General features: G+C 43.8%; 1 protein-coding gene across 2 annotated transcripts in view; it reads right to left on the reverse strand.

The window, feature by feature from the left end:
• UBXN11 (UBX domain protein 11) overlaps positions 1–13,887 on the reverse strand; it is a 111,478-nt gene that overhangs the window by 10,425 nt on the left and 87,166 nt on the right. For both annotated transcript variants that reach the window (XM_069760522.1, XM_069760521.1), the window contains exon 10: positions 3,341–3,458. In XM_069760522.1, coding sequence (XP_069616623.1) covers positions 3,341–3,458 — 118 coding nt within the window. The remainder of the gene's footprint in view (positions 1–3,340; positions 3,459–13,887) is intronic.

Consider the following 13,887-nt stretch of genomic DNA (forward strand, 5'->3'; position numbering starts at 1 on the left):
GTGTCCAGCCCATAGATCTCAACAGTTCATTTCCATATTGGAAAAAACATGGATATCTGACATATTCCATTTAAACACGGTTTACTGTTCTGAATAACTTAACATGTAATGTCATTACAAAACTATCACATTTAATTTATGTTATTTGTTTTACTTCTTTTGCATAGTAAAACAATTTTTTTTTTTTAAAGTTTGTTGGTCATCATACTCTTAGACCCATAACTTTAGTTTGTCTACACACAAAGCCGTTTTGGGTGCTGCATACAACTTTTTAATCACAAAAATTAATTTAAAAAAAGAAACAAAAAAAAAAACAAATATGGAAATATTTTATTCACTTATGCATCGCCATTAATTCCGCAGCGCTTTACAGACATTATTGGCTCTGTCCCCATAGGAGCTCACAATCTACATTTCCTATCAGTATGTCTTTGAAATGTGGGAGGAAACCGGAGAACCCGGAGGAAACCCACGCAAACACGGAGAGAACATACAAACTCTTTGCAGATGTCGTCCTTGGTGGGATTTGAACCCAGGACTCCAGCGCTGCAGTGTTGACTTTCTCTACATAATATTTTTGGGCATGATTTTACATTATATTCTGAGAGCTTTACAGGTCTTGTATTTGCGTAATGAGGTGTACTTTTTATTGCTGCCATTGTAGGGTGCAGGCAACTTTTTTTTAATCACTATTTATTAAATTTTAAATGATCTATTAAATGAGAGGCAGGATAAAACAAAACACAAAAAAAAAATTTGGGTATTTTTGTTGCATTGTTCTCCAACTGAGGTAAATAATTACATCTATAATATAATGCTGGATGCGTCCACCTGTCCGGAGCCCCTACAGACTGCACCTGACAGAGTGGCAGGACTCAGGAGGACACATCCAGTGACAGGGAGGAGGACGAGGATGGAAAAGTGTGGTGCCAGAGGTCGCGGTATGCGTAGGCACTGACCGCATACCACAATCTGCCTTCGTTAAGAGGACATACCTCGATCTCTGGCGAGGGACATACCTCGATCTCTGGCGAGGCAGGAGGAGTATTGTGGCACCGGAGTCAGCGCCTGCACATAGCGCAATCTCCAGCGCCATTTTGCCAAAGACAAGTTTGCACACAGTGTCTTCAACAAAATGGCGCCGGATAGATATTTTATTTAAAGGGAACCTGTCACCCCCAAAATTGAAGTTGAACTAAGCCCACCAGCATCAGGGGCTTATCTCCAGCATTCTGTAATGCATTCTGTAATGCTGTAGATAAGCCCCCGATGTAACCTGAAAGATGAGAAAAAGAGGTTACACTCACCTGGGCGGGCGGTGCGGTCCGATGGGCGGTCCAGTCCGGGGCCTCCTATCTTCTTACGATGACATCCTCTTCCTGTCTTCACGCTTTGGCTCCGGCGCAGGCGTGCTTTATCTCCCTGTTGAGGGCAGAGCAATGTACTGCAGTGCGCAGGTGCTAGGCCTAACGTTTCCCCGCGCCTGCGCACTGCAGTACTTTGCTCTGCCCCCAACAGGATAAAAATTACGCCGGAGCCGCAGCGTGAAGACAAGAAGAGAACGTCATCGTAAGAAGATGGGAGGCCCCGGACCGGACCGCCTCTGGGTGAGTATAATCTGACCTCTTTTTCTCATCTTTCAGGATACATCGGGGGCTTATCTACAGCATTACAGAATGGATTACAGAATGCTGTAGATAAGCCCCTGATGCCAGTGGGCTTAGATCATCTTCGATTTTGGGGGTGACAGGTTCCCTTTAAATAATGCAGACCGAAGTCAAGCAAGGAAGCAGGGGAAAGGTGAGTAAGAGTGTCTTGTTTTTTGGGGGACCATATTCCAGGATGGGGGAGCATATACCAGGATGGGGGACCAGGATGGGGTAGCATATACCAAGATGGGGGAGCATTCGGTTTCAGTCAGGGGGCGGCGCCGGTCAGTCATCGCTCTGAAAATACAGAGCGTCTGCTGTAACCATGTGTTAGGGCCGAGGGTACGGTTACAGGAGCTGCTCTGCACGCTCAGAGCACCACCCCCCCACCTCCATGATTGAAACTGAACGCTGGAGGGAAGAATAAAGATCATTGTCTTCCGACTGCATTCAGCTGTGCGCAGGCGACGGGCAGCATAATAACACCATTAACCTGAAGATTATCCGCATATCTGCAGGTTATAAGTGTTATTTCTGATTACAGGATCCCTTTAATTTTGTAGTATAATACTTCAATCCAATGGCGCCGGAGTCAGCGTATGCACTTACAGCTCTATCTGGCGCCATTTTTTTTTAAGACACCGTGTCAGCAACATTGCATATACAGTGTTTTCAATAAAATGGCACGGTATGCGCATGCGCTGACTCTGGCGCTATTTTATTACAGTAATGTTCTACAATGTCCACATGGCAGCGCACATGAACCGCCCATCGCCACTATCGCCAATGCCTGCGCACTGCTATGTTGATGTTATATCCAAAATCCTCCACCAACAAAGCCACATGATATCAAGTCCAGAAACCACTATTAAAATATATATGGACCCCATGTGAAAAATTAGACTCAAAAATTGGACTAGTACATCTTTGTTTCCTTTGGTAACTAGTTATATGTTGACACTGTAATACATTACTTCAATAAAATGGCGCCAGAGTTCACGCGTGTATTTAAAAAACAATTGTGCCGAAAATGTCCCAATAAAAATGCGAGCCACCCCGGCATAGAACGGGTTCAACAGCTCGTAGCTTTATAGTACAAGTTGTTACGGAAGCAGAAATAACAAATATGTCTTTTTGTAGATTTTTTTCTTCTTTTTTTTTAAACTTTTTTAAAACTAAAACCATTTCTCGTTAAAACTGTGATTTGTTTCTTCTTTATACTTGTGTTATTTTTTTGTACACTTCCTTTTTTTTTTTTTTACAATACTTACTAGCCCTATAAGGAGAGTTGCGCATGCGCTCCTTTGATCTCATTGGTAATACACCATGTCATCTATGTTGGCCCGTCAGTATTTGACCGACCGGTAGCCCCTGCTCCTGGAGGAATCCGATAGACCGCTGTATATGGCGGACATGGAGGCCATTATTAGGATTAATGTCACAAAAATCTCAGGAATTAGTACGATAATCTTAATTAACGAATAGCAGAGTTGTATGGAATTGAGGGTCGAGCGATAACGACAGGAGACATTTATTTGTAGGTGAATTAACTGGAGCGCAGCTCACATTACGAAAGTGCTGCGATCAGTCGCCACACTATAACTTATGGTAAGGACGGAGCCCGGAACTTTTCAACCAATCAGATGCACTGACGCGCTTCAGTTTTATTAACAATATTAATTTTACCATACCTGGAATCTCACTAGTCTCAGGCTGATTCTTCTCTGCACGCCCAACACTTTGACCTTGACCCGGAAACAGATCCCATGATGTCCGTTCACGGAATACAACGCTGCGCATATCTGTAACCTGAGAAGAACAGATAATAAGCTGCTGGTTCATTTAATTATTTTATACTAATAGTCTTTTGGCCTCCGTCTTGCTAATGGACGGCTGGCAGGCTGTGTCAAATGGGTGGGGCTTGTGTGCTGGCAGGCTGTGTCAAATGGGCGGGGCTTGTGGGCTGGCAGGCTGTGTCAGATGGGTAGGCATGGCTTAGCATGTGGGCAGCACTCAACATACAGCTCTGGCAAAAATTGAGACCACTACAAAATGTTCAGTTTGTCTGATTTTTCTCTTTATATTTTTGAGTAAAATGTAAATTGTTCATTTATTCTATAAACTGACAACAGGTCTCCGAATTTCCAAGCAATAACTTTTGTATTTTTTTCTGACAATGAGAAATGGTCAAAATAAAAAAAAAAAACCCACAGTGCTTCCAGATCTCAAATAATGCAAAGAAAACAAAGTTCATAATCATTTAGAAATAACAATACTAATGTTTTAACCCAGAAATCAATATGTTGTGGAACAACCATGATTTTTAATAACAGCTTTCCTGCGTCTCGGCAGCTTTCCACCAGTCTTTCTCACTGCTCCTGGTACAGTAATGTCGGCCGTTCTTCTTTGTTTGATGGCTTGTGACTATCCGTCACCCTCCTGATTACATTCCAGAGGTTCTCAATGGGGTTCAGGTCTGGACCTTGGGTGGCCATGACAGGGATTTGATGTGGTGGTGTCTTAATTTTTGCCAGAGCAGTATATCACTTGGTATCGGTCAGTGCTGCCCACTATCCCTGCATACCCAGGACCCTCCTATCTGTATATATACAGCAGGGTACATATACATGCACTAGATGGTGGCTCGATTCTAACGCATTGGGTTTTCTAGAATATGTATGTAGTTTATTTATGAAGATTTAAGAATAATGCAATGAATACACAGGATTCGGCCGGCCGGGCGCGACAATTCAGCGAAGCGTGGTTCAAATCCCGCGCCAATTCGAGGCCGGACTGCGCCTGTCGCTGATTGGTCATGCACAGCCAGGCGCAAACAATCAGTGAAGCCAGGGTCGGCTCCATTTTGTTGAGGGCCCCGGGCAAAAGAGTCTCAGTGGGACCCCTTTAACTCCTATACCCCCAAGGGTGGTTTGCACGTTAATGACCGGGCCAATTTTTACAATTCTGACCACTGTCCCTTTATGAGGTTATAACTCTGAACGCTTCAACGGATCCTGATGATTCTGACCATGTTTTCTCGTAACATATTGTACTTCATGATAGTGGTAAAATTTCTTTGATATTACCTGCGTTTATTTGTAAAAAAAAAAGGAAATTTGGCAAAAATGTAGAAAATTTCGCAATTTTCCAACTTTGATTTTTCATGACCTTAAATCACAGAGATATGTCACACACAATACTTAATAAGTAACATTTCCCACATGTTTACTTTACATCAGCACAATTTTGGAACCAAAATTTGTTTTTGTTAGGGAGTTATAAGGGTTAAAAGTTGACCAGCAATTTCTCATTTTTACAACACCATTTTTTTTAGGGACCACATCAGATTTGAAGTCATTTTGAGGGGTCTATATGATAGAAAATACCCAAGTGTGACACCATTCTAAAAACTACACCCCTCAAGGTGCTCAAAACCACATTCAAGAAGTTTATTAACCCTTCAGGTGTTTCACAGGGATTTTTGGAATGTTTACAAAAAAATGAACATTTAACTTTTTTTTCACAAAACAATTTACTTCAGCTCCAATTTGTTTTATTTTACCAAGGGTAACAGGAGAAATTGGACCCCAAAAGTTGTTGTCCAATTTGTCCTGAATACGCTGATACCCCATTTGTGGGGGTAAACCACTGTTTGGGCGCATGGCAGAGCTCGGAAGCGAAGGAGCGCCGTTTGACTTTTCAATGCAAAATTGACTGGAATTGAGATGGGACGACATGTTGCGTTTGGAGAGCCCCTGATGTGCCTAAACATTGAAACCCCCCACAAGTGACACCATTTTGGAAAGTAGACCCCCTAAGGAACTTATCTACATGTGTTGTGAGAGCTTTGAACCCCTAAGTGTTTCACTACAGTTTATAACGCAGAGCCATGAAAATAAAAAATCTTTTTTTTTCCACAAAAATTATTTTTTAGCCCCCGGTTTTGTATTTTCCCAACAGGGTAACAGGAGAAATTGAACCCCAAAAGTTGTTGTCCTATTTGTCCTGAGTACGCTGATACCCCATATGTTGGGGTAAACCCCTGTTTGGGCACTTGGGAGAGCTCGGAAGGGAAGGAGCGCTGTTTTACTTTTTCAACGCAGAATTGGCTGGAATTGAGATCGGACGCCATGTCGCGTTTGGAGAGCCCCTGATGTGCCTAAACAGTGGAAACCCCCCAATTATAACTGAAACCCTAATCCAAACACATCCCTAACCCTAATCCCAACAGTAACCCTAAACACACCTCTAACCCACACACACACCCCTAACCCTAATCCCAACCGTAAATGTAATCCAAACCCTAACTTTAGCCCCAACCCTAATCTTAACTTTAGCCCCAACCCTAACGGGAAAATGGAAATAAATACATTTTTTAAATTTGATTATTTTTCCCTAACTAAGGGGGTGATGAAGGGGGGTTTGATTTACTTTTATAGCGGGTTTTTTAGCAGATTTTTTAGCAGATTTTTATGATTGGCAGCCGTCACACACTGACAGATGCTTCTTCTTGCAAAAAATAGTTTTTGTGTCTCCACATTTTGAGAGCTATAATTTTCCATATTTTGGTCCACAGAGTCATGTGAGGTTTAGTTTTTTGCGGGACGAGTTGACGGTTTTATTGGTACCATTTTTGGGCACGTAACATTTTTTGATCACTTTTTATTCTGATTTTTGTGAGGCGGAATGACCAAAAACCAGCTATTCATGAATTTCTTTTTTTTTTTTTGGGGGGGGGAGGGGGAGGGGCGTTTATACCGTTCCTCGTTTGGTAAAATTGATAAAGCAGTTTTATTCTTCGGGTCAGTACGATTACAGAGATACCTCATTTATATTTTTTTATGTTTTGGCGCTGTTATTTCTTATATAAAATAGTTTTTATTGTATAATAATTTTTGCATTGCTTTATTCTGAGGACTATAACTTTTTTATTTTTTGCTGATGACGCCGTATGGAGGCTCGTTTTTATGGGACAAGATTACGTTTTCAGCGGTACCATGGTTATTTATATCCGTCTTTTTTACCGCGTGTTATTCCACTTTTTGGCGGTATGATAACAAAGCGTCATTTTTTGCCTCATTTTTTTTTTTTACGGTGTTCACTGAAGGGGTTAAATAGTGGGACAGTTTTATAGGTCGGGTCGTTACGAACGCGGCGATACTAAATATGTGTACTTTTATTGCTAAAGAAACCTATTTATTGGAACAATATTTTTTTTCTTTATTTAGGAAATTTTTTTTTATTTTTATTTTTTTTTTACACATGTACGGTAAATGTAAATTTTTTAAAAACTTTACATTTTTTAAAAATATTTTTTAAAAACAGTCAGTGAAATATGTTACCTCACAAATTGTATCCTATGCGATCTCCTGATGTAATGTCAGTATTGTCTTTTGCTTCCTCCCCTGCCCAGGAGATGTGCTATGCTCTGTACACGATCAGACACAGTCAATTTTTAAAATGTACTTTCGTTCGTGGGAAAATCCCTTTAATGTGACCGGCTTCCTCTGCCTGTAGACACGTTGCACATCTGCTGCCGGGATCAGCTGAATGATTCACTGCACCTGCGCATAATTCGCGAAGGCGCAGTAAATCAGACCGCCGCCATCTTTGTGCAGATAGCGGCGGTCACATTAAAACTGCGCTTGCGCTCCTCCTGTACAAAGATGGCGGCAGTTAGTGAATCATTCGGCTGATCCCAGCGGCGGCGTGTTTGCGACTGTGTTCCGCTAGTGATACTGCACAAGAGGCTGCGTGAGTGTGTGGGTTTGTGTGCGGTGCAATGGTGTTCCGCGCAATAGGTTGGTACCAGCAGCAGTTTCCATATTGAGACACCTATCACTTGGGTGTCCCAGTATGGCGGTCGGTGAACTTCCTCCGAGTGAAATTCTGGGATACGGTGACATCTGGACAGAACAGGAAATTAAAACATTACGAGGCAATTATATAAATACTAGATGGTGGCCCGATTCTAACGCATCGGGTATTCTAGAATATGCATGTCCACGTAGTATATTGCCCAGCCACGTAGTATATTGCCCAGCCATGTAGTATATTGCCCAGCCATGTAGTATATTGCCCAGTCACGTATTGCCCAGCCACATAGTATATAGCACAGCCCACGTAGTACGGTATATTGCCCAGTCACGTAGTATATTGCCCAGCCACGTAGTATATTGCCCAGTCACGTATTGCCCAGCCACATAGTATATAGCACAGCCCACGTAGTTCGGTATACTGCCCAGTCATGTAGTATATTGCCCAGTCACGTAGTATATTGCCCAGTGACGTATTGCCCAGCCACATAGTATATTGCCCAGTCACGTAGTATATTGCCCAGCCACATAGTATATTGCCCAGCCACATAGTATATAGCAGAGCCACGTAATGTATTGCCCAGTCACGTAGTATATTGCCCAGCACAGAGCCACGTAGGATAGAGACTTAAAAAAATAAATAACCATATACTCACCTATAGCCCGTTGAAGTCCTGCTATACTTACCTTCCACCGCCTTTCCCGCTCCTCGCCACGTTCCTGGGACCGCTCCATTGCAAGCGGCAGCTTCCGGTGGTCCCAGGGCTGGTGTGAGCAGGACCTATGATGACATCGCGGTCACATGACCGTGACATCACGGCAGGTCCTTGTCGCACACCAGCCCTGGAACCGGAAGTTGCCGCTTGCAATGGAGCGGTCCCGGGAGCGTGGCGAGGAGCGAGAAAGGCGGCGGAGGGTGAGTATAGCAGGTTTTATGTTTTTTTATTATTTTTAACATGATATATTTTTACTATTGATGCTGCATAGGCAGCATCAATAGTAAATAGTTGGCGACACACAGGGTTAATAGCAGCGGTAACGGAGCGCGTTAGCAGATACTGTTATTTTTTTTAGAACAGCCCAATGTTCATTTTTTGTGATTTTCTGTAAAGTAAATTATATACATTTCTCATCATGTTTGGAATTAGAAAACAGCGTGCAATGTTTCCAATGCATGGAAATAAAAAGTAGTATAAGATTTTGTGATGAACTCATATTTTTGAACAGACTGCTGTTATTTTGAACACTACTGTATGTGCACTAGAGCATTACTCCAGTTTTACATCACAGAGGACAACCACCTCAATGATACACACCTCCATTCAACTATGTGTCCAGTAGCCACCTTGCATACCTAGCCCTCTACCTAAAGCCATTGGGCTTGGCTCCTTCTACCACTAGACACATGGTTCTTGAGAGGGCATTGGCATTACCATGCAGCTTTCCGGCTCTATGTTCCACATCAAAGCTGAAATCCTGCAGAACTAGAAACCAGAGGGTAAGTAGAGCACTTTTCCTCTTGTCTCCATCATTCACTTGAGTGGGGCATGGTCTGATATAAATTTTTGCCCTAACAGATTGTATCGTAATGAGTCCACCGCCTACTTTATGGCCAAAAATTCTTTTTCTACAATGGAATAATTTTTCTAACATGCCAACGGCTTCCTACTCAGGTAGAAAATGGGATGATCCTCTCCGTTTATCTTTGAGAAATTACTGCTCCTAAACCGACTTGTGAAGGCGTATGTCTAGAGTACAAATTCCTTCTCTGCCTCTGCAGTTCATTTGACCATAGCAGATTTCGTCCCCTTAAGGAGGTCAGTCAGAGTTGCGGCCATCATGGCAAAGCTTGACATGAACCTCCTATAGTACACCACGATTCCCAGAAAGACTCTAACTTGCTCCTTTGGGAGTGGTCTTGGCCAGTTTTGGATTGTGTCCATTATACTGATCTGGGGTTTGATCTCGCCACTACCTACTACATATCTTAGGTATCCGGCCTCTTCTTTCCCGATGGCACATTTTTTTCTTATTTATAGAAAATCCAGCTTTCCTGAAAGCATCAAACACCGCCTGGATCTTTCGCAAAGATGACTTATCCAATACAGACTGAAGATTAAAATATGGTCTAGGTAATCCGTGGCATAACTCATATGGGGTGCGAGGATCCAGTCTATGGCCTCTTGAAGGTGGCCACGGCTCCATGCAGTCCAAACACCATCCAGAAGCAACCGTTGGGTGTAGAGAAAGCCGTCTTCTCCTTGGCTATTTGAAACATGGGGATTTGCTAATATCCTTTCATTAAATCCAAGGTGGTAAGTCTCTCGATCAGCCAAGCAACACACAGAATCGAATAATCATTACAGAACCTCCATTCGCCATCAGGTTTTGGAACCAGGACAATCGGGTTAGAGCGCCTGATCTTGTATTCCTCAATGCCTCCGAGATTCAGCATAAGCTTTACTTCCTTGGAGATCAGCTCTCGCCAGGAATCGGGCATTCGATAGGGTTTCAAGTTCACCTGCACATAGGATTCCATCAGTACCTCAAGTTCTATGACCCTTGTACACCTTGGCAAATCTGCGAACGGGTCCCTGTACTGCTGCAACTTCCAACACTGCTGTTTTTTGGGTTTTCAACAGCATCTCCAATATTGTGACTCCTTCATTTGCTATAGGATTAACCAGCAAATATGAAGCTTCAAAGGGCTCATTGTCTTGCCACAGCTTGCTAAGATTGACGTGGTACACTTGGTATGGTTTTTGTGTTCCTGGTTGTAACCTTGTTCACTTCACCACCTCATAGGGGCCTTGCCATTTGGCCAAGAACTTAACTCTCCACAGTGGGAATTCGTATGAGGACTCGGTCCCCAGTGCTGAACTGCCCCACCCTGGCTGACCCGTAGTAGATCCTAGCTTGAGCCTCTTGTGCCTGGAGGCGATGTCTTTTTTCGATGGGCATCGCTTTTGCAATCCTCTCCTGCATCTGGGCAATGTGCATGATGATGCTTTGGTGGGGAGTGACTTCAGCTTCCCTGGGTTCCTTGACATCTGCAGGTTCTACATCAAGGAGAACCTGCAGATGTCAAGCCATACAAAAGTTCAAACAGAGAGAATGCGGTAGAGGATTGTGGAAGCTACCGGATAGACTACAACAGATATGGTAGGAGTCCCAGTCTCTACCGTCTTTTTCTAGGACCTTCCTAAGCATACTCTTCAATATTTTATTGAACCTTCCCACAAGGCCATCCGTCTCGGGATGGTGCACTAATGTCTTCAGTTGTATAATGTGCAAGGTCTTACACAGTTCCCTAATCACCTTACTCATAAAAGGGTGTTCCTTGGTCAGTCCTGATGTCCCTCAGTAATCCTGTCTGGGAAAAAAAGTGGACCAACTTACGGGATATACTTTTTGCAGAGGAGTTTCTCAGGGGAATTGCTTCAGGGTCTGCCATAGCATGGTCAAGGATGACCAATATATATTGATGGCCACAAGTAGATTTAACCAGGAGACCAACCAAATTCTTGGCAATTCACTTGAATGGAACTACTATGATGGGTAATGGCACTAAGGGACTTAGAAAGTGAGAGGTGGAAGTGGTTTCTGGCAGGTGGGACAGGACCTGCAAAACTAAGGATTCTCTGTGACAATCGGGTCAATAGAACCTCCACATGCCCCGTTCTTGAGTTTTGTCTATCCCCAGATGGCCACTTACGACATGTGAATTGGCAATGTCCAACACCCTCCATCTATAGGGTCCTGCTACCAACAATTTTTCCACTATTTGTTCCCTCACCTTAGTAACCTGGTCCCCACTCAACATAAAATAGGGAAATCTGGTGTCAGCCTCTGGCTCATGTGCTATGTTGTTAAAGACAGTTACATTATTGAACGCCTCCTTTGGAGTTAGGTCTCTATGTTGGAGGAACCCAAAATTTTCACCGGTCACCCCTAATCCAGGAATGTTGGTTTCTGGGGACACTAACTCCTCATCCCTCACAAAGACACAGAAGGGAAAGTCGTCAGACTCTGGGTGTGGTGACAATTCCTTAGGGGTGATCCATCACTCATTGGAACAACCGAGCCCTGTCTTTTCTCCCACAAATCCCAAAACAAACAAAAGTCCCAACCTATGATAATGGAGTGAAGTATGTCCTGGACCAACCCGACCTCATGGGACTCAGTAACTTGGGCCATTTCAATGTCCACTCTGGCCACTGGATAGTGTTTAGCATCACTGAGAATGCAGTGGATGCAATCCTTCTTCCCAGAGATCAGCTGAAGAGGAAGTGTGGCCCCCATGAAGGTCACCGAATTCCCTGAGTCTAGCACCCATTGGACTATTTTGTTACCCTCGGTCATTTTCTGCAGGGCTCTCCTTACCACCTTCTGAATGGAAAAATCATCAACTGACCTTGAAGTCGGAGCTGCGGCCGTGGCACAAACCAACTGTGCGAGTAAATCAAACTGCTGCTGTTGACGGCGCTGCTGCTGGATCTGTTGTATAAGCAGCTTATTCGTCTTCTGCCATGCCAGCTATTGTTGTTGCTGCTGCTGGGCTTGCACCAGCTGTTTAAGGCTACTTTCACACATCAGGTTTTTGGCACCTTGCCGATTCCGGCGTCGCGCCGCGTATCTGGCATAATTTGTGAAAACCGTATGGAACGGATCCGGTTTTTAAAAACGCCCCTGGAAGGCTCCAAAATGTGATTGGCCCCCTGAAAACTATATATACAGTTTTCCTATAGCCCATCAGTGACAGGTTGTAGAGGAGCAAGTGTTTGGAGAGCAAGATGGATGTCGCTATTGCAAATATTCTGAAGATCAACGTGGATTTCACTATGGAGGCGAATCGCTTGAAAATAATTGTTCTGGAGAAGGAGCGAGAGAGACAACGCATCATGCGTTTGCACCGACAGCGTTTGTGCATCCACCCCATCACTGCACAGAGAATGACACGTGGGGTGTTTTCTACACTGCACATAGAGCTGAGCTCCGAGGAGACCCAGAGAAATTTTTCTCATATGTGCGGATGAAAGCGGAGAACTCCGATCTATTGGTGGACTGAATTGGACATCTAATCCGGAGGGCTACGTATCCGGTGGAGTGTCTGATGGTCACTCTTCGGTAAAATATACAGTCTGTTCTGTCAGACTGAGGCCTGTTGAAAAGTGATAGTTTGTCAAGCATATGTAGCATAGTTGTGTGTGCTACCCTTGTGCCTCTTTTTTTTTTTGGTGTTTTAAATTCACCGAAAAAAAATGAATACAGTCTGTTAGGTCAGGCTGAGGCCTGCCTGGTGTTTGGGTTTGAAAAATCGTAGATTTGCAGGCATACTGATCACATATTATTTCGCTACTAATAAAGACATTTGTGTTGAGCATTTGAAAAAGTGCAGTAGTCCATTTAAAATGGTTAAGGCAAGGGGCAAGGGACGGGGAAGTGGACGTGATGCTGATGGTGCATCCAGAGGACGAGGCCGTGGGCAAGGTGAAAGTGGACAACAACAAAGACCCACATCTTCTCGCTCGACCTTCCTGTCCCAGTTTCTGGGGAACCGCAGCACATCACTACTGAAGCCAGAGCAGTGTGAAACGGTTGTTGGTTGGACAGCGGATTATGCTTCCAGTCACTTAGCCATCACCACCACCTTGTCTTCCACACAGTCAAGTCTGAGTAGCCGTGAGAGTAGCCAGGATATTCCTCACCTTGATCCTCCTTCCTCCCACCATGCCGAGTGCCCTGAGACAACTGATCCCACACTTGGACACTCTGAAGAGCTGTTCGGTTTTCTATTTCAAGATTCAGAAATCTCTGCCGGTCAACTTCAAGTGGGGAAAGATGAGATCACATGTCGAGCTGCCCAAAGCTTTGACCAGCCCCCAGTCACATGAAGGCGATGGTGGAAAAGTGTCACAAGAGGTGGACGATGATGAGACACAATTGCCAGAAATATAGTGAAAGATAAACTTAGGCACTCAACTTAAATGGAGTTTTTTGTAATTTATTGTAGTCATCAAAATAAACGTTTCGGCCTCAATGCTTGGCCTTCTTCAGTAACAATTTCCATAAGGAAGATATAGAAGCGTCCCTTGGACGTGATGTGGGAGAAGTGAGTATGTGATTTATTTTTATTTTTTTATCGCAGCAAATGGGGCAAGCGTCTGTATGGAGCATCTATGGGGCCATAAGGTTTGTGCAGCACTATATGGGGCCATAACATTTGTGCAGCACTATATGGGGCCATAACATTTGTGCAGCACTATATGGGGCCACAACATTTGTGCAGCACTATATGGGGCCATAACGTTTGTGCAGCACTATATGGGGCCATAACATTTGTGCAGCACTATATGGGGCCACAACATTTGTGCAGCACTATATGGGGCCATAACATTTGTGCAGCACTATATGGGGCCACA

This window comes from Ranitomeya imitator, chromosome 3 (assembly GCF_032444005.1).
Source record: "Ranitomeya imitator isolate aRanImi1 chromosome 3, aRanImi1.pri, whole genome shotgun sequence".
Taxonomy (NCBI): domain Eukaryota; kingdom Metazoa; phylum Chordata; class Amphibia; order Anura; family Dendrobatidae; genus Ranitomeya; species Ranitomeya imitator.